General features: G+C 39.8%; 1 protein-coding gene across 1 annotated transcript in view; it reads right to left on the bottom strand.

Annotated features, from left to right (window-relative positions):
* The window catches only part of LOC118339958 (potassium voltage-gated channel subfamily H member 8-like), a 33,677-nt gene extending 18,716 nt beyond the window's left edge, over positions 1-14,961 (bottom strand). The window contains exons 1-6 of the mRNA XM_035677789.1: positions 14,817-14,961; positions 13,879-14,010; positions 12,173-12,318; positions 10,641-10,899; positions 8,260-8,417; positions 5,525-5,732 (exon numbers count right to left, since the gene is read on the bottom strand). Of these exons, the coding sequence (XP_035533682.1) occupies positions 5,525-5,732; positions 8,260-8,417; positions 10,641-10,899; positions 12,173-12,318; positions 13,879-14,010; positions 14,817-14,946 (1,033 nt within the window). The 5' untranslated portion in view covers positions 14,947-14,961. The remainder of the gene's footprint in view (positions 1-5,524; positions 5,733-8,259; positions 8,418-10,640; positions 10,900-12,172; positions 12,319-13,878; positions 14,011-14,816) is intronic.
* Between the last annotated feature and the right edge of the window lie 6,485 nt (positions 14,962-21,446).

Below are 21,446 nucleotides of genomic sequence, written 5' to 3'. Positions count from 1 at the left end.
ATATAAACTTCTTCATTTTAAAGAGCGCCACCTTGTGGTGATGGCCTGAAATTGTGCACGATGCCTAAGGAAGACATGGGGAACTATGGACCCAAACTTGGTGTCAATTGGACATACCAATGTGGAGAAATGGTCCACTTCCTTTTTTGACGAAAAATTTACAGGAAGTGCTAATTTTATAACTTTTTTATTTTTTGAAATATCAAAATTCTTCAAATACTTTTTTTGCCAGGACGGTCCCCAGGTGCTACGTGAAAAATTTCGTGCAAATCGGACAAAGCGTGTAGGAGGAACACGAAAAATGACATTTCGCGCTCTAACGAAAAAAAAAATCTAGGCGGAAGTGGGGCCCGTGGCTAACAACGTGATAATAAGGTTTTTGAATGTGCGAAAAACCTATGCAGAAGTTATTAGCCTAAACGCACTTTTTATGATAGTAGCGCCACCTAGTGGCCAACCCGAAAGCGACGCATAGAATATCAAATTTTTCACCAGGCCTGACAACTTTGCCAAATAAAATTGAGTTTTCGTATACGTTCAGGGGGGCAAAAACGCAATCAAAGGCGCTAAAAATAATAATAATAGGTAAGAAAAAGAAACGAAGCAAATACAATAGGGACCTCTAGCGGTTGCTGGCTCGGTCCCTAATAAAGAGAACTAAAACGTGCTAGTGGACTAGAAATGATCATTATTATACTGTATATTTGTTTTAAATTTTTACATAGAGGAGCGGTGTGTCATTTTTGGGAGTGCAATGCAGACCCCATTCCTGCCAACTAGTACTACTTATCTTGGTCAGTTGCTGTTACTCTCAGATCCAGTGGGTTCAAGCTTTCAATACCTCAGAATTAGCCTTAATTTTTTTCTGTACAAAGGAAGGCTCTGTGGTGTGAATCTGGAAGAATGGATTTTAGCAGACATCCTCCTGCTCACTATAACTTTAAATGTGCATTGAAATAAGATGGCTCCCCCATTTCCCTTCTTTATCCTCTTTTCCTCCCACTATAGTCCCCCACTCTCTAGTCTCATCATTATTCTCCCACCACCCTTTCCTCAAGCTTCAAATTTAAGCTGGCTATTCTCTGGCCTATCTAATCCAAACTTAATCAGAGGCACACATACACTGCCACAGAGAGATGGAGAGACGAGAATGGACTAGGAGATGAAAGAATGAAGGAAGAATGGATTGCCAAATGAAGAAGTCTGATTGAGCGGGAGACAGGTCAAGCAAAAAATACAGAGGGAATTAAAAACATGGGAAGGCAGAGACAGGGAATTTGAGTTGACAAACAAGAGGGGAATGAAGAGGAGGGAGCACAGATGGTTCTTTCCAGTGACAAGCAGCTAAACAGCACACCAGGCAGGATAGGAGCATCTCTGCCAGGGGAACGAGTGGATCCATGGTGTTCCCTTTTCAAAAGCTTGTTGATTCATTTAAAAGGAAAGGAAAACTGTAGGACTATCTATGTTTGGATTCAAGCCAGAAATGGCCAGTATAATCAGAACTCAAGTTTGGCTTACTATTCTTACTAAATCTACTACTAAATTACCCTCATCTGTGAATTTGTCCAACATGGAGACACAAAATGGCACTACGTATGGCAGGCCATATACAGAAAGCAGAATATTCAGCAGTCTTAAACACAATAGCAAAGTCGTTGTATTGTAGTTGGAGGAGCAGCAGTTCTCTATCGGACTTGTAGGAGAAGATCGCACTCCTGCTGGTTAAACTGCCACAGCAAGGATTTCAAATTGCGCTCCCGTCAGTAAATCTGCTGAATGTCCAACAAAATGGACGAACTGCTGTTTCTTAACAGAGCAAACACGCATGCTCCACTGAAACCTGGCTTGGTGGGCCCATTCGGATTATACACTACATCTGCAGGATGTTCAACTCTACCAGGTGGACTGCGCAATGGACCTATCAGGGAAGACGAGGTGAGAAGGAATCTGATTAAACGAAGTTTGTGTGCAGGCCGACAGAAATTATGATAGAATCCTGCATTACCAGACATTAAACTACACACGCCAGTGTAAAGAGGCCTGCAGGGCGTCTCCAGCTACAGGAAACCATCCCCCCACACTGTGGAGATCCATCAGCTGGCTGATGACCGGATTGTGTCCTACTGTAGGTTTGATAAGCCAACATTTACACTCCTCAACCCTGCCCACTGAACCCCCACCTGCACCCTTCACTCTGTAAAAGGGTGGGTGTTAATTCTTCCAAAGAAAGAAGATCAGGGAGGCACCGGGAGGCCTGTGCTGATCAGATCTTCACACATATCAATGTAAAGTCCACTCCTACCTCAAACACTCAACAATCATTCTGGTCCCCAAAAAACCCTCTAAACTCAGTGACTACAGGCCTGTCACCCTGACATTTGTGGGCATGAAATACTTTCAGACTCTTGTGTTGGCCCACCTGAAGATCACAGGCCCCTAGCCCCAGATGGGAAGTTTAATGGCTGGTCATAACAACCTAGAGCTGAACACACTCAAAACTGTGGGGAGGATAGTGTTTTTTCATGTCTGTGGAAAAAGTAGGCATACAGGCCTCAAAACTACCAATACAGCTGACTAATTCGTAACACATCACTTTTCAGTGTACAGTAACATGTAACAGAAAACTGTTATGGCTGTTGCTCAGAGGCAGAGCGGGTCGTCCCCTAATCGGAAGGTTGTTGGTTAAATCCCCAGCTCCTCCCGCTGCATGTCGAAGTATCCTTGAACCCCAAATTGCTTCCGATTCTGTGTCATCAGTGTGTGAATGCGAATGAATGAATTAGTTTCTGTTTGATAGACTTTGCCATCGCTGTATGAATGTAGTGTAAAAGCAGTTTGAGTGGTCGGAAGACTAGAAAGGCGCTATATAAGAACAGGTCCATTTATCATTACCATAAACCTGCCTCCATTTCCTCCAAATGCAGTCACTTTGTGGTTTAAATGTAAAAGATTCTTTACTCCCTCGTTTTTATGTGGGAAGAGGGTGGAAAGAAATGCAGTGCTTAAAAAAAAAAAATAAATGCTTAAATACAATAGCAGTCTGTCCAGCTGTTAATTTTGGTCCAGAGCGACAAATATGAATAACTACCCACCAGATGAATTTTGGATATTTGATATTCATGCTATCTAGAGGATACAGAGGATGATTTCTAATGACTTTTGTGAGTCCCTGACCCTCCATCTAGCGCCACCATTGGGTCAAAACCACTTCGGTCCAAATCTAAGAATGGACCTGAGATTTACTGAGCACATTCATGCTCCCTAGGCAATGAACCCTCTTGATTTTGGACACTTTTGCAGTTTTTCATAAGCACCACCTTCAGAACAACATTTTAATTTGTGGACTGAGATGGACATTGCAACCTCTAGCGTCTCTATTGTTATGCTGTCATTTTCAATTTCTACCTGAGGAATAAAGGCACTGAAGTTGACCTGTATTGTGTAATGGTAAATGGATGACATTTATATAGGGCTTTTCACGCTGAGCAGGACAAAGCGCTTTCAAAAGCCTCTCATTGACACAGGCGCACACACTCATTAACCAAGAATGATAGAGCGTTGCCCCGCTCATCGGAAGCAATTTAGCATCCAGTGTTTTGCTCAATTACCAACCCAACGATTGATGGGCGATCGGCTCGTCCACCTGAGCCATAGCTTAGGCAGCCCATGTACATCTGGCTCCACGGAGGTCTTTCTGTATGTTTTCCCACTATTCTTACCCCTTATCCCTAGTTGTCTCATTCCATGTTGCTGAATTAAATCACTTGAACAGGATAACCACCGTCACCACATGCACCTCACAGTATTGTTGTTTGGCACCGGTGGGCACAGTAGGAGGGGAGGAAGAGCACCATAATTAGAAGTGTTTTCTCAGGAAAAGGACACAGTGAGTGTATACAAACATGTATTCATACTCTGCTCTGGATCTGCGAAAATAATACAGATGAGAAGAACTGACTGTTGTAGTATTATGAAGGGCAACTCCAATAGGTCACATGTCAAACACTGTTGGCTAGGACTGGGACTCTGTCCTTGAATCTTCTGTAAATAAATGTTTGGTTTGTGTAAGCGCTGCTCATCATCATCATAATCAAGCTTCATGCTTGCGGCATGGCTGCATGGATGGCAATGTCAGTTTATTAGTCGGGCTAATGGTCAGTCAGTCAAAAACTAATGGGTGGACTGCCATTATTTGGCATCCATGGTGCCAAAAGGATGACTGTTCATCTAGTGAAATTTGCAACAGATGTTCAAGGTCCCAACAGGATTAATTCTAATGACTTTGGGGACCTCCTGACTTTGCAACTAGTGCCATCAACAGATGTACTTTGTGTTAAGTGCTAATTAGCAAATGTTTGCATGGTAATAGGCTGAACTAAGATGGTGAACATGGTAAATATACACCAGCTAAAGCAGCATGTTAGCATTTTCACTGTGAGTATGTTAGCATGCTGCTTTTAGCATGTGGCGCAAAGCACAGCTGTTTCTAAGTATAGCCTCACAGATCAGCGAGGGCAGCTGTAGACTCTGCCTGAACAGCCAATGTGGTCTATTGTATCACTGCAGAATAGTTAACCTGGAAATTGTGTTGAGTTACATAATTTTGCTTTGTATCAAAATTGCAAGAATTTCAGCTAATTAGTGCTTGTGGGATTACGCTTAATGGAATCATGTGACTGTAACAATTAGTATAGTATAAAGCATGCTTTCTTGACTGGTGGGTTGCAACCAACCCAAAAGTGGGTCGCAGAATCTTTCTGAATGGAGTGTGAATAAAATAACAAAATGTCAAAGTGAAAACAGCCCGTTTTGTAGGCCCTACTTAATTTGTGTGTAAACAGTTATGCTGTTATGATGTTCATTTCATTCATATTAATAATGAGAGTAATGTGCTCTGATTGCAGGGATAAAAATATGTGTATATTTTAGGTTAAAAAATATTGTAACAATTGTATATGTGTTTAATATTTGAAAAATACATTAGCGTTTTTTGAATTCTATAAAAGTAGGTCGAGACCTAATGAGCATTGAAAAATGCCGGTCCCAAAGTGAGACCAGATGAGAACCACTGGTACAAAGTATACAGGGCCCTCCTGTATTGACAGTTACCACTATCTTTACCCAACCTCAGCCAAAGTGTAAGATAGCTAATCTTAAACATATTTGAACTGATTTATCTTAACCATACTGCTCTCAAGGAGCTTAGGAGGTCATGTGGTTTGAAGTTTGTCAAGTACTCCTTCATTGGATCCCCTTTGGCTCCTCCCACTGCAATTCTTGCTGAATTGGATTTACGAGTATTGTAAGAAAAAGCACATAGATACATGGTTTTTCACAGGCAAACATGACACCAAAAAAAGCAGTGCTCTGTCCTACCTCATTCACTGAGTAGGGTTGGGCGGTTCTGACCAATGGGTCATTGTGCAAAAATGCCAGTCTTTAATAATACTGCCCCTCTACTCTTTCCATCTAATGAAACCATTATAATCCTTCCATCAAGTTGCAACACACAGATAGATACCTATATCCCAGGAGGCGGGGCTATTGCTTTCGATCTCGCTACGTCCAATGAAGTACCAGACGCAGGCCATCCAGTGGGCCAGCAGGGCGAACGTAGACATAAGCAGGGTGAGGACCACGGCGCTGTACTGGGAGTAACGATCCAGCTTCTGTAGGAGGCGCAGGAGGCGGAGGAGACGCACCGTCTTCAGCAGGTGAACCCCAAAGTTCTGGGAGAGAAGAGTCATGGATTAAAAGGTATAAACACATCTGAGACTAGATATAAAAAGTGTAGCTCATTAGGATGGGATTAGTTACTCCTGGATAGATACAGTAGACTATTGGTGACATAAATTAGAACTAACCGTTTAATCTTAAAAGTTTCCCATCTGGAGCCAAAGGAAGGTTTGTAATTAGAAATTACCCATGCACACTGAGAATTTTAAACAGTCATCTTGATAGTAAGCTATGCTACTGCCCCACGGTCTCATTCACAGTGCTGGCAAACAGTCTAAAGTGGCTCCAGAGATTGTCTGAAGCTTGTAGCTCCAGGTCAGCAAATTAAGTTAAATTCCAGTTGTGGCTTTAACCAGAGAAGCCATTCAGAGAAAATCGCTGCCATTATCGACCTCCAATGAAAGAATTCTTGTGGTCCTGAGGTAAAAATGGCCTCATCTAACATCGCCCCTTTATCGATTACCTCCTAACTGCAGTTGCAATTCCCTGCTCTTATCAGCGCCCAATAAATGTTAACACAGTTGTTGATGAATTACACCCCACATAACATTTTATTCTCTAGATACCTGCATACGGATCCTTTCAGGGAATTTAATTCTGGTGTATTTCATCTCTGCCGTACCCCGGTACTAATCACAGACACAAATGCATACACTTTCCCAAGCACATTCAATAGTCCTGATTAAAATCTGTCCAGAATGACACCGTGTTATTTACCGCAAGGAAGAGTTCTGTTTCTTGTTAAACCCACTAACCTCCAGCTCTACCTGAAGCCCATACGGCAACATAAAACATAAAACAACATTACGTTATCTTCCTATAACAATATGTGTAGGCTGGGGAATATGTTTTCTTCTTACAACTACCTCCTAGAATCTTTCTGAACTGAATGAACTTACATATAGATCATACAGTTATTATCTTGAGCCAATATAGAGAGTTGAAGCGACCAGAACTCTTCTGTTTTCTCTTCCTGGAAAGAAAACCTGACCAAAATCACTAACAGTGAAACAGTAAACGCCCAGCTTTGGAATGTACCATACTCACCAGTATATCAGGTGGTTCACTCAAGAATATCCAAGATTGTTTTGGTTTTTTTATGTTGTAGTTGTTATTACCCTTTTACAAATTACATCCCCCACAGTTCCAACAAGAGCTGGTTAAACATCACTAGCTCAACAGAAGAGGTGTGTTGAGAGAAGAGTAATGAAAATGGACAGGCGTTACTATTTTTTAGATAAAAGAAATTACAGCAACAAAATTAGTTTTTTGAGAAAGCGTGGGTGGATATGACACACAGAAAAGGGCCACAGGTCGGATTCAAACCAATGTCCGCTGCAGCAAGGACTTGGTACATGGGATGCCAGTTCTACCAGGTGAGCTATAGGGCATATATAGGGCTGTTATAGTGTGAAACATTTAATATTATGTGATGACTTATTGTTAGGACATAAAAGGTTTATAATAATGTTATAACAATATGCTTTTATGTTCACAACATGTTATTACAAACTTATCAATGTATAACAAGAAACCTTTATTGTTATAACAATATTGAGTCGCAAAAGCTTGTGGAACAATCCCTAGCCTGAAGGTGACTAATCAGAAAGTAATCAGAACTGAATTTGTGGAGCTCTAACACAAAGGCACATGTGTATTCCTCTACAGCAGCAACCTTTTTGGTCTGCAATCCCTGAAAATAAAGCAATATGTACTTGAGACCCCATACTGTGGATATGAGTTGTGAGCAGCTCAACCGAAAGCAAATTGTTCCTCTCTTGGTTGAAGGAATTTTACACATAAATGTATTTGGTATTTCATAAGAAAAAAAGTAGTAGTCACAAAATTATTCAACATTTTCCTTGTTCTTATTCCAATTTAATCATTCTCTTCATCCACTTGCCTCCACCTATAATTTGTCGTCAGCGCGCTCATTTATCATCTTAATTACCAGTTACCTAATAATGAGTTTCTTGTTGAAGCTCAGACTCTCTTTTCCTTCACTCGAAGCCACTATTGCAAATACTGAGAGTTTAAAGAAAATATAGAACAAAAAGTTTTAAGTTGTTTTTTTCTTTTTCAGTTAAAAAGAATGTGATGTTAGCTCTCTGTTTCCTTTGCCACATCTTTTTAGGTTAAAAACATTTTGTGTGTAAATGTGCGTGTGCTGTGCCTCGGTGTTCCCTGTACATTTGCAGGGTCTTTCATCGTCTTATTAAATTCATGGTGAGCAAGAGTTGACCAGCAGGAGAGTGCTATTGATTAAAGAATGACATCTATTACCACTGGCAGGGCCCATAGAGCCTCTGCCTATACATCACACATACACATAAACACACATAAATCCCACCTAAAGACACACAAAAGTGCCAGCACAGTCAAACGCACCATATGATTTATATGCACTTTCCCAACACTCATATATACACAAATGTGCACACATAACAATGTGTATATGGCTGTGTACTGTAGGTGTGGACAGTGTTAGTGTGTGTGTGTGTGTGTGTCTGTAATACCCACCACACTGATATTGAAGGCGTAGAGCAGGTCAAAGGGCAAGGCGGCGATCAGATCCACAAACAGCCAGGATGTGACGTAGTGGATACAGATGGAGCGGGGGTCGTACACCACCTGACCAGACGTGCTCACGTAGGTGGTTCGGAAGTTCAGCACGATATCTGGCACACAACACACAACTTAACATGCCAGTGCTGCTTGGAAACACTCCACCATCAGTGGAGACTTGGACGCTGTTAAACTGTGCTTTCAAATCTGAAATCTAGACACCACTTAGACCTGTCATCAACATGCATCATTGTCAGTCTGGCAGTATTGGAAAAACACTTTTATTTTCAACCTAAAGGACCAGTGTGTAGGAATTAGAGGCATCTCGCAGTAAAATTTATTAGAACCATTCAAATACAGCTCAGCCTTCCAAGTGCGTTGAAAAAAACTACGGTGGCTGCAAAACTTGTGATCAGTGTGAAAGGCTCTATCTACAACAAGTGTTTGGTTTGTCCCTTTTGGGCTACAGAAACATGGTGGTTCAACATGGTGGACTGTAAAAGAGGACCTGCTCCCTCTGTGGATAAAAACTGCTCATTCTAAGGTAACAAAAACATAATAATTCTCTTTATCAGGTGATTATACACTACTGAAAACATATCCTCCTAAATGTTACAAACTGGACTGATACTACTCTCACATTTGTTCAGTACATATATGGCTAAGCCAGCAGCCATTTAGCTTAGCTTAGCGCAAAGACTTAAAACAGTTAGCCTTCTCTTACTTTACCATTTACTGCCTATAAAGTAGGGAAAGTAACTTCTTTTTCTTATTTTTTTGTGTTGCTTTAAGAGAAGACAAATGTATCTAGTTATTAATACTCCTGACCACCAGATGTCAGCAACAACTAGCATTCCTACCTATAAGTTACACTCATTGTCTTGGTTAGCAGATTTAGTAAAAGTAGACCCACAAGGATTTAAACATTAACCAATCTTTGCTACAATAGTTAGTTAAAAGATAATCACATTTGATGAACAGAAAGCAAGCTCACATCGCCTGAATTGCACCACCTTAGGTGATGTTGGATCCTAAACCGGAAAATCAAGGGGGCACGCTCGGATGCGCAGCTTTTGCATTACCCTATTTTCAGGTAAGCCTATTTTAATTTCAGTAATTGTGTTATTTAATTGAATTAGTTTCATTACTAGTTACTGCCAAGTGGTGCTATAACAGTGAGAGCAATTTGAAATGACTGAACAAGGCTAGCTGTTTCCCCCTGCTTCCAGTTTTTATGGTAAACTAAGCTAACATGATGTGGCTTCAGATTTACCATTTCAACATAAAAGTGGTATTGATCTTTTCATCTAACTCCGCAACTTTCTTCCCAAAAAGCATGTTGTAGCTGATGCATCCATTGGTTTTAGTCTGAGATGCTGGTGCTCTGGTGCTACATCTGGTGGTTCTGAATGTCGTATATAGCACCTTTAAAATACAAGTTTTAACACCATAATGGAATAGTTCTCCTTTAAATGTCCTGCATTCAAAGGTATCTGAGGTATAAACCAAAGGATCTGCATTGCTGACTGATGTCCTACCAGTCACATTGGCTAGAATACATTGCATCATGTTTCATAAATTCATCACGTTTGTTTGTATGTAAAAGGTACCAATGCAGCTGTTAACAGAGGTTTGTTGTAAAGCTATTTTCAGCAGACCACTGAAGGTCTCTGTAACAGTGAGGGCTAGCCTAGAGATGGCCAGCACTGACAGTAAGAAAATATTTCCTTTAACAAGCCTTCCTCGAGTGGGATCAGTGGACGGCAGGTTGAGATACAGCAAAGAGCAAGTGCAGATTGTTCAGGAGGTTCAATTAGCATCCAGCTCTTGTGTGTCAGGAGGAGTTGGAGGCGATGCAGACTGTGGTGCACTGAAATGGGCCAATTAAGAGAGAAGGAGTGGTGGTTTCAGACGTACTTGATTAGATTATGTACACCAGATTGAGTTGCCCCTTGAACTGATATTAGAAAAAAGTGGAAAAATATATTAATGGATAGGAGCCAAGACTTAAAGAATAAGTCTGGTGTTTTTCCATATATATATACATATATATATATATATCCTCCATTGTTATCCAAAAATGTCAGTGAGCCACACTGTTGCACTGGGGAACATGTTCTTTCATTACCATAAGTCTGAAGCTGAAAATAGTCCCCAACAAAAGCACAATTTACTTCTGTCTGAGCAACATCTGCCAAAAACTGAAGTCCCTGGCTGTTTTAAGAAATTATTAAGCCTTTTTAAAAAATGAAAGTATACATTTGAGACCCCTCTTTAAAAAAATCTTAACAATAAAGAGACCAAAGCAAAAAACCCATGAAAGAAAGCAGCCTTACCGATGATAAACAGTATCTCCACCAAGATGTCGCTGACGCATGGAGGGTTACGTGCTGCTGAGCCGCCGTCCTCTCGTATCTCCACCGCATTGAAGCAGACGTTGTAGGGGACAGTGACGGCTACGTAAAAGGTGGCCAGCAAGATCAGCCAGTCCCAACCGGCCTTAAACGCACCGTAGTGAAGGAGGATGAAACGGGACTTCTGGACGTCTGCCACCTTGTACTCTGGGACAGGGTTCGCATTGGCTCCAAGAACACTCTTTATATGGAAACCCACACACAAACACAAATAATAAAGACATATAAGCCATATTAGTGTTAGATATTTCTTACTTGATTGTCTCATTATATCTATAGGGAGCTCTTTCTCTTGAAAGTATCAGCAGCCAGCATAAGTATTTTATCATTATTAGCACTGCTACTGCTAATAGTGTAGTATTATTCAAGGTTTCAGTTGAATCCGTTGAGTCTTGCATGGTTTGAATTCTACATAATTCAGTGGCTAATTAAAATAAAATGGTCAAATTTGGAATCATAAGCAGAAATATTGTTTAAATGATGTATATAAAGTTTGATTCACATCAGACTCCATACAGTAATTCATCTTATACCAAATAAATATATAAACTACATGTGGAACAATACAGTGTCCCTGGTGGTTTAACTGAGCATCAAGTCAACAGCTGATGCAACAGGATGAAACTTTTCAAACATTATATCTGATCAGTCGACCTTGCAATGAATTCCAATGACTAACGAGAGCTCTGATGCAAATGTCTTCCCTCCGAGGTCCTGAGTCATTAAGATCACACTGCAAGGACAGTTTTTGCACGTTTTGTCTTATCCCAGTTGCTTTTCATCTTATTAACTTAGAAATAAATGCAAATCTAGTTGCAAACAGAGCCAGTGAAAGCAGTACTGGACAAGCAAATTGCCCCTTTAGCAGCAACTGCAAGTCTGTAAGATTAATATGCTGATACCTTATAATCCTCTCCTTCGAAAGTGAATCTAAAGTCTTGCTAGTTACTTGATGCTAGCTGAATGTTCATTATATCCCAGTACTGCTAGTGTGTTGGACAGAACAAACAATATACTGCTGTATAGGGTTGAGCAAGTATTCTAAAAAACTTGGAAATAGTAAATATCAACCCATATTAATTTCAGGCTTAAATGAATAACTCCTGGTTATTCCCGCCCACTTTCGGTTTAAGGACCACCGTGTTTGGTTGAAGCCACGCCCATTCTGAGTATGGATAAATAATGGTAAATAATGGTGTGCTCGCTCATGCCGACTACTGTAATACTTTTGCTATTCTTAGAACGTGGTTGAGGATCGTGTTAGAGAAAAAGCCATGGGGTCATCACAATCAAGTGGTTCATCATATGGGGAGCATGAATGTGCTGCTGATTGGATTGTGAGATCTTTTCTTCTCTGTGCAGGTGTATATTTTGGCCTGATGGCGGCACGAGTGCAAACTTTTAGTCCAAAAATATAACTTTTAGTAAAAGGTACTGAAGACAAAATGTCTCACATTGTTGATCTTCAGCTTGCTCTTGGTTTTGTCCTGTTTCTGTAGGTGTCCAGACAGCTGGTAAAGGACGGCCCGACTGCGGCGGCGCTCCATGTTGAAGCCTGGAGGGCGGCTGATCGGGCGGATCTCGAGCCCAGTTTCCTCATCTGAGAACAAGGACACAAAAAGGACATGCACACAGGTGCCATTGTATGAATCTGTGGTTAAGAAACTTGGATCTATAAAGGATTGAAGAGGACAACCATTTTTTAACATTAGTTTAACTGCTTAAAGTTACAGTCCACACAACAGGGTTCATACTTTAGGAATTCTGAACGCAAGTGAGAAAGTTGCATTGAACAGCAAAAAACATTTTCACAAGTGGTCTGTTGGTAGAACTGCTGGTCTGGGGGTTACGCAAAACATTTATAATGAGAAAATTTCAAGGCAAAATCTGTTCATTTTATTGAAATCGTTGCAGCATAATTGCAGGTAATTCTTCTATGGAGTTCGCCATGCTTCTACAGTAGCCCAGAATGGACAAACCAAACACTGGCTCTAGATAGGGCCTTTAACATTTTCACAAGTCTCATGGCCACCATAGTTTCTCCTACACACTTGGATGAGTCAAGGGATTTCAGTTGGTTGCAACTTTCACCACTAGATTCCACTAAATCCTACACATTGGTCCTTTAATACTACTACACATTAAGCTCTACAATCACTTTAGTGGTTTTGATTATATTTTCACTTTTAATATTGATACACATCTGATTTAGATTTTTATAACACAGCCTATGAGGTTATCAAGGCATACTGAACCATACTGTTTATTTACTTTCATAGACTGCTCCTGTGAGTCATGTTAGCACACTGAATGTGTTATGAGCTGTGGAATTCATAATGTCTTAGAATCCCTCAACCCAACAGATTATTTAAAATCCATTGGCAAAATGTTCTGCTGAAGGCAGACATTCACCGCTGAAACCCTCAAATCAACACTGATTTCAATACAAGCATGTCATGATGTACCCTTCCATAATTTATGTGTCCATTAGACAGGCGTTTAGCTCATAGATTTGTTTGACCTTACCAGAAAAGCATAGCAAAAAAAAACCCTGAATATCTAGGAGTTGCCTTTATGACTACACTCCCAGTCAGTGATAGCAGGTGTTTCACCATTTACTGTTGTATAATGTGTTGAATGTGATGAAGCTTGTATTTTCTTGCTTTGTCCTTGAAAATGTCACCAGATTTAATTCCTTTTCATAAAACTTCAGTATTACCGAGGAAATCAGGTGGTGATTGGTCATTTTTAAAGGAAGACCACAGCAAGTACATTGGTAATGTAGTAGGGAACAGTATAGTGGTAGTAATAGTAATTGTAGTATTATTATTCAGTCAAGATGTTGTATATTCTTTGTCTTATGACATGTTAGTTTAAATGGATGATCCAAACTTTATATGCACTGCTTTGGCACATTATTATATCTGCATTGTAATCTATTAATAATTTATCATTAATTTGGACAAGGGATGCACTGCTTTGCTAAAAAAAAAAAAGAATAGGTTATTTACTGAGTGACCCAAACCACCTCTGTAATATCACCGTTCAAGTCTGCTGATTAGTGCCCCAGCTGCCAAGACTCTGTTGGATCATTTCATGTGAATTATAGTGGTATTGGACAATGCTTCACTTTCTCTTTCTTTTTCATGCCTTCTCTCACCAGTGTCAGATTCATTGCCATGGTCCAGATCCTTATTTTCTGTGATGTCCTTATGTGAGACCAGGAACAGAACCACCTCGCTCTTCTCGTTCTTTATGGGCACGATGTCCAGCAGACACCAGAACTTGGCACCTGTCCAAAGAATACAGATTTGAATATTCCAGCCAGAGAAATTCTCTTCTTGCACAGTTTTTTGTATACTGTATAGTGTTTGTTAGCATTTCTGATCATTTTGACAATCACCTCAGTGTCTATAAATAGTCTCATTATATCTCACATCCTTTCTACGCTAACTCTAAGCACCGAGTATAGAAGAGCCATATTTACCTAACTACTATCATAAATACAGTTGTTTGGGTGTTTTTGAAAATTCATTATAATTAATTAATTTAGATAACCATTAGTTAGCCAGTCATTCTGCGTAGCACCAACGTAAGCATCATTTTCACAGTTTAGCTCAGTGGTTTTCCAAAAAGTTGACACCTCATTTAGCAAACTGTCTGTATTATGTTTTTAAAAAAATAAAATAACATTAAATAAAACAATAAATTCAGTGTTTTCTTGTCCCCTTGGCCATTTTTTTCTATTAAACAATTTACTTTCATTAGTTTTATTCAAAGAAATGTATTGTATTGTGTGTTCATTACTATGAAGAAAATATAGGCCTACTGTTTATATTTTTAAAGTTTTCTAGCGCACCCTAAAATCAAGAAGGCCTTGAAGCTTTGGCGACCCATAGTGGTGGTCCCAACCCTCAGGTTGTGAACCACAGGCTTAGCTAATGTTAGGTCGCTATGGCCCTTTTTCGACACTTGGTGCTTGGAAAGAGGAAAGGGTGTGAAAGTTAGCGACAAGTAGAAAGTAGGTTTGACTATAACATATTTCTGTCTGACACTTTTATTATTACTGACAATATCCTCCAAGCCATGCGCTCTTACCACTCTTCTTGTACAGAATAATCTCAGTCTTGAACTCCCGACGTTCATCCAGAGCTTTCTGCATCTGCGAGGTGAGGCGGTCGCTGGTCTCGCTGCCGTACAGGAAGTGACACATGCAACTCTTCTGCATCAGCTCGCCACGGGCGAAGCCGGTCAGCTCACAGAAGCCATCAGAGCAGTAGACTATGGGATAGAGGGACTGGACCTGGGCGTTCCCCAAGACGAAGTTGCTGTCTGAATTGAGTAAGGACAGGAAGGCAACAGGGACAAGGCACAGGGAAGGGAAACATGAACAGATAAGCAAGCATGTTTTAGAAATATGGTGAGCAAGCATCCATCACGCCAGTTTCTGCAGTTCAAATCAACTAAAATCTTCTTGCAGTCTTCTTACTGTCCAATTGCCAAAATTCAACTGAGAGAAACTACAGAGAGAGTCTACAGTCATGCTAGCAACACGTTCGGTTTTACATTGGTGCTTTAGGCTAAATGCTAACATCCTCACAATGGCAATGCTAACATGCTATTATTTATTATTGATATTGTAGTTTACAGGTGAACTGTGTAATTATAACATTTTCCTGAAACAACGCTACTGTATAAAATTCTAGCTATCCAGCTATCTACCTAGTGGGGCAGGACAATAAAAGGGTCAGTTCTACAGTAGTGTTGTACATCAATCATATATAGCTAGTTAGCCAATGTTTTGCTCTTCAAAATGTGGTTGTCTTTTATAACGTAGACGAGCCTAGCACATATCTAAGTACAGTCAAGGAGGAAGATAAACGATAAGGCTAGCTCAACTGTTATTAGAGTACAGAGCAAAATGGGTGGGACTTAGGAAAGGACAGTATTCCTGTTAGTAAAGGCCATTAACATCATATAATATTATAGTATCCTGTGTCTCTGAAAGAAAATGTGATTTGAAATAATGCAGTAGTACAAATGATATGCACTTTTTCTGACTATCACTATAATCAAACGTACAATCAGCTTTCAAATTTTCATTAAATTTCATTAAAAATGTTTCTATGTTAATAATAAAATAAAAGTAAAATAAAAATATCCTGTAAATGTACATAAATGCAGGGAATGGAATCCATGTTCTAATGTGAATACAGAGCTGCAGTGCTGCCAGTTGCCTGATACAACTACATTTCCCATGAGACATACATAGGGTCCCTTATAGCCTCATGGGAGGTGTGGTTGTTAAATGCTAACAAAATACTTATTCACAATAAAAAAAAAAGCCAGCAGGATGATCATGTTGCAGATGTGAGCTGTGCCAAACAGTTTTGTTACACGTCGAGTCATATTCACACTATGTTTTACTCAACCACAGACTCATCACCTACAATTTAACTGACACGTCATGTTGATTCAAAGAAAACATGATTAAAATTTTATGCACAGCTCTCTTTTTTTCACAGTGTTCATTCTCACATTTGCCTCGGAAAGGTTTTCGGAGTAAATCAGCTCACTTTGAAGAGCTTTCCTCAGGGAGAATTTAACACGCCGGCTGCCTTTCTGTGATATTCGCTTCATCTTCTTTTTCTTCATCTCCCGCCATTGTTCTCTTCAAATTATCTTTTCTTCTTCTTTGTTCATCCCATGCGTCTTTACTGCCTCTCTCTGCCTCTGTGCCCTTTGCAATATTCTCATCTTTAGCAGTGGTTTTTAGCAGACATCCAATTTTTGGCTACACAAATATATAATAATCAGGCAGTGGGACACTTTGCACAGGAAGTCACTTAATTAGGGATCTAAGTATTTTGGATCTTAACAATAATAGAATAAGTTTCAGTTTTGGCCCTCTGAGGGAAAAAAGTTTGGGGCCCCCTGATGTTGACCAATGACAATTACTTCTGCCTCTGAGAAATGTTGTCAGAGGGATAATTGCAATCTGTATGTGTGGATGCGTATAAATCCAAAATCTCTCCCTAGCTTTAATGAGCAATTAAACACAACATATGTTGCAGGACAGAATTTGTATTATTGTGATTCATAACTTGTCGTACAGCTCCAGAGGAAATGTGTGACTTCCCATGAGCCTCCTGCACTGAAAGGCAGTTTGTACTTCTTGTCGAAGTGGTGCTTCGATGAGGTTTGGCAAGAGCGTTTACATTGGACATGCTTTATTAATGCATGAATTATTAAATTACGTTGTCCGCAGTTCATCTTCATGCAATCTCACTTTCTCTGTTTCTACTCGTTCATCTCTCGCTCTCTCACTCTCTGTCCATTTCATTCAATCATTTGCTCTGCTCTCTCATTCTATATTGCTCCCATTCTTCAAATTGAGCGCTCCAGTCTTCCAGATTCATTTATGTAAGAACTTTAATGATCTCAGTGGAATGAATGCTTTCGCCGTGTCACCTACTCATAATTAATTATTCAAGAATTATTAAGATTGTTCCCATAACTCAGTCCATCAAACCTTTTGTCAGAGCTCCTGTTATCACAATAACATACAGTATGCTTGCATGCATGTTTTATATATATATTATTTATATAGTTTTATATATTTAATATTTCATTTCATTTCAACAGTTTGAAATATTGTTGGTAAATATGTCAATCATACGGAAGCCGAGAACGGCCATGGATTTTTCTTTTTTTTATGCACTGTTATCTTGTGATAACGACTTATTATCTCGTTATCTCGATACAACAAAGATTGTTTTCCCGTCATAACAAATGAATTTATTTCGTTATCTCAATATAACAAAGATTGTTTTCTCGTGATAACGAATTAATTAATAATGTGTTCGTCTTGACTTCAAACTAATGCCACGAATGGCAATCCGTAGCCACTGGCTGTAGCTGTAGCCTACCGGTAAGTTACACTTTACGTTAGTTTGTTTACTTGACTGGAAGCCGTTCTGCACGGGCCAACTTCTGCACAGAAATAATTTATTCATAAGTTTAACATCATCTTATAGTTGGAAAATAATACATACTACACACTATACATTATTGAGTTATTATAAGAAAGAATATAGTTTTTTTATGCTCCAGTCAGCTGAAAACAATACAGTCGCAATATAGTTGGTCCTGAAAGCTTGGCGACATAGTGATTACTTGCGCTCTCGGCTTCTATCCAAACAATAAAGTAACAAAACAAATTCAAGAGTATTGCAAAAGTATTTGATTGCAACCAACTGAATACCACTCGCGTTCAAAGCTTGTAGGAGAAACTATGGTGGCTGTGAAACTTACCAGACTATCTAGAGCTTTCTGGGTATGTGAAGTGAAGCCAACAGGGTCTTAAACATGCATTCTATGTAATGGCCAGCAGAGGGCAGCCCCATTGGCTGAAAAAAAACGCCAATAGTATTGAGTCTTATGAAGAAATGAGACGACTTTTCAGGCTCAGTAAACAGTTTCCTAATGAGTGTAGGGTCCCAGTCACTAGTTTCAGTCTTCTTCCATACATTATGATGTTCATTTAGTAAATGATGGTCCCATTTAAGGTAAAATAGATGATAAAGCAGGGTATGCTTTTACCTTTTGATTGACAGGTCATTCTCAGTGAGTCTGTCCAGCTCAACGCACTAAACTCAGATCAAACTCGTTTCCTAATTCTAGCTTAAAATCTTTTTACAAACATATATTGGTGTCTCCATTGTTTCCTCGCAGTATGTCACCGTGGCTGGCTCCGAAAAACAGACATGCTAAACTTGGGGGTTTAAAACAGTACTCCAATGGGTGACATAGGTTTGCACTTGATAAAAACATCTCATTCTAAGGTAACAAAAACACAACGATTCTTACTTTCAGGTGATTATACACATACCTACAAATTATATAGTCTATTTTTACCAATAGATCCCCGAACCATAAGAACAACAAACTTGAGATGCAACAAGTGTGAGGCCATGTTACTCACACTGCCAGATTTGTAGACAGCAGCAACAGCGGTGTCGCCCCTTCTGTTGTCAGTTTCAACAGGTATGTTATATAAATGCAGAAATGGCTGTAATAGCATCTGATTGCTCAAGCTGCTCTGTGAGGCAGCAGAGGAGGGAGGCGGTCCACGTTTTTTTAAACATAAGAGTGATGGAGCCGGCGATATTGAAGTGTGACAGAATATAATAGGATTTGATTAATTGCTTCTCCCAGAAAAAATAGGCATGTACTTCTGAGATGATTAACTGGTAGAATAGAGGAATATATTAATATTTAAGAAAAATAAGCCCATTGTGCATAAAAACAAGGGTAGTGCTTTCATGTGAGGCAAAAATTTTAGCTTTCACTGGGACTCTTACATTAGATTTCAGAAGAATGTCAAAGAAAAAAAACTACCTCTGGATTTTCTTAGACACAATGAACCAGTCCAGTCGCCCATATGTCATTGTTGAAGATGTTATTCCAAATTCATGGGCATTAATATGCTGCTACAGCCTCCGCTCGTTTGTGAAGGTTTTCCACAACATATTGGCTGCAGGGATTTTCTCCCATTCAGCAACAAGATTGTGTTGGGAAAATCATTTCCTCATGGACTTGGCTTTGTGCACAGGGGGATTGTCAAGTTGAAACGGGAGGTGGCTAGCTTGTTTCACTTCATTATTCAGCCTGACATTGTGTTCCATGTTAGATGATTTCTCCTGTAGGAAGGGGTTTCTTTGGTTAGTCCTTCCCTAACCAGTCAGTAACATCTGTTTATGGATGTTATTTTTTACCAACACACAAGCTGCAGATGACTTTAAGGTAACCTAGGGCTGTCCCGAATACTATTTTTTGGACTTTTGAAGCTTCTCTCTAGTGCTCCTCTTTCCTCCTTAGAGACATGCACACAGCAACACCACTCACTCTCTGCATCTCACACTCTGACTTGCCCCGCCTCTTGTTTCTTTTCCCAGGAGGATTTTTTTCACCCAAAAGGCACAAGTCACGTTTTGGATTTTTCACCCGCAATTTGTTTACTCAACAGCTGGTGAGGAGGAGGCTTGTTATTTATGACGTAGCCTATCGAAAATGATTGAAACCAACGTGGTACCGAATGCATGACCTGGTCCGTGGTGTCCGCATCATCTAACATAATACCAAAACATCTTAGCAAAATGCTAAAATGGGTTGCCAGCCTAAGTAAAGTCTATGTGGGAAACACACCACAGGATCAAGTTTCTGGATTGAAAAAAACCCCATTCGAATATGGATTTGGATATTGATTGCCATGGCAACGGTCAAAGCTTCGAAAAGCCCTTGGGCTAACCTTAAGGTAACTTGTGAAGTTTTCTTGTGAAATAAATTAAGTTATGTTCAAACTTCATTGTGTCTTATCAAAACACGACGCTAAACGTGATAAATGCATTTCTTCTGAATATTGTTTCGTCATATTGATTTTTAGGTCAACTTACAGCAACGTGTAGCGCTGAGTCTCATCTCATCTACGTATATTACGTTTATTTTTCTATTTTAAAATATATATTTTTCAAAGATGTGGATATGTGGTTGTTTATGGAGTAAAATGCCCAGCCTCTAAAGCTCTAAATTGCTTGGTTGTCTTCCAACTAGGTAAATGGCCTTCCCCAAACTGTTGATCCACTGTTGAAGCACACTATTATCTAAAATATCATGCTTTAGAATTCCGATTTTGGGAACAAAGGGACAGGTTGTCCACATACTGTACTTTATTTAATTTTTGCTGTATTGATGGTTAGGTGAAATATTTTGAGCAAATTACATAGACTGCATAATTAAAAATGGACGTAGTCTTCATGCCATCCAAAAATAAGCAAAGATGTGGAGCGTGGGAGAAACTGAGGCTGGTTGAATGAAGACTGGTTACTGAAAACAGCCACCTATGACGGCCCCCACTTGTCACTCAAAGCAGCCACGCTTGTAATTTTGCATAACTTTAAGCCTTAATATAATTTAAATGGGTGAGTTATTTTAAAATTCAACTACAGTCATGAACGAGAAAATTAGCTATAGAGACTGAAACCATTATTTGTACTAGGCTGTAGGCTGATGTTTATTTCTGCTGTAAAGTTAGGCATTTAAATATGGGGCCTCACTTCTGGAGCCAGTCTCAAGTGGCCATTGGAGGAACTGCAGTTTTTGTTACTTCCGTGTTGGCTTCATTTTCAGCCACTGAGGTTGCTGCTTTATTAGTTACAGTGTAACTACAAACTGAGTATGTTCAGATGACTGCAGCACAGAACTGCATTATCTCTGAGTAGTGTTGTACTTCAAATATCATGAAAACATGAGGGATACAGCACAAAGAGCCTCTAACAAGGTCTAAAGTACCTGGATGTGTGTACAATATGTGCATTATATTCGTTATAGTTGTCAGCCCCACACTCTCAAGCACAATTTTCCCCCAAAGACGTGATCTGGTTTCAGAGAAACCGTTCCTGTCCTCATCATTTTACTTCTAATCTTGCCTTGTGCCGAGATCCTATTTTTCCTTTGTTGTATTCATTTTCTGCACATTCCCCAGGCAGGCTGTCACATCCACACTACAATCCAGGTGTAATAATGCGCGAACCGAACTACAAAACCACTTAGACTCAGCCCCCGAGCAGCTTAGGGAACCCCGATAAACCCCGGCACTGATAACACTGACAGCGACAACACGCCACAATACATTCACCACCACACACAATGTAAGCCAAACACACACAT

Source organism: Morone saxatilis, unplaced genomic scaffold (genome assembly GCF_004916995.1).
Source record: "Morone saxatilis isolate NCDOM2014 unplaced genomic scaffold, NCSU_SB_2.0 Contig6, whole genome shotgun sequence".
In the NCBI taxonomy this organism is placed as follows: Eukaryota; Metazoa; Chordata; class Actinopteri; family Moronidae; genus Morone; species Morone saxatilis.
Note: the sequence above shows the minus strand (reverse complement) of the source record. Positions and strands in the feature narration are given on the sequence as shown.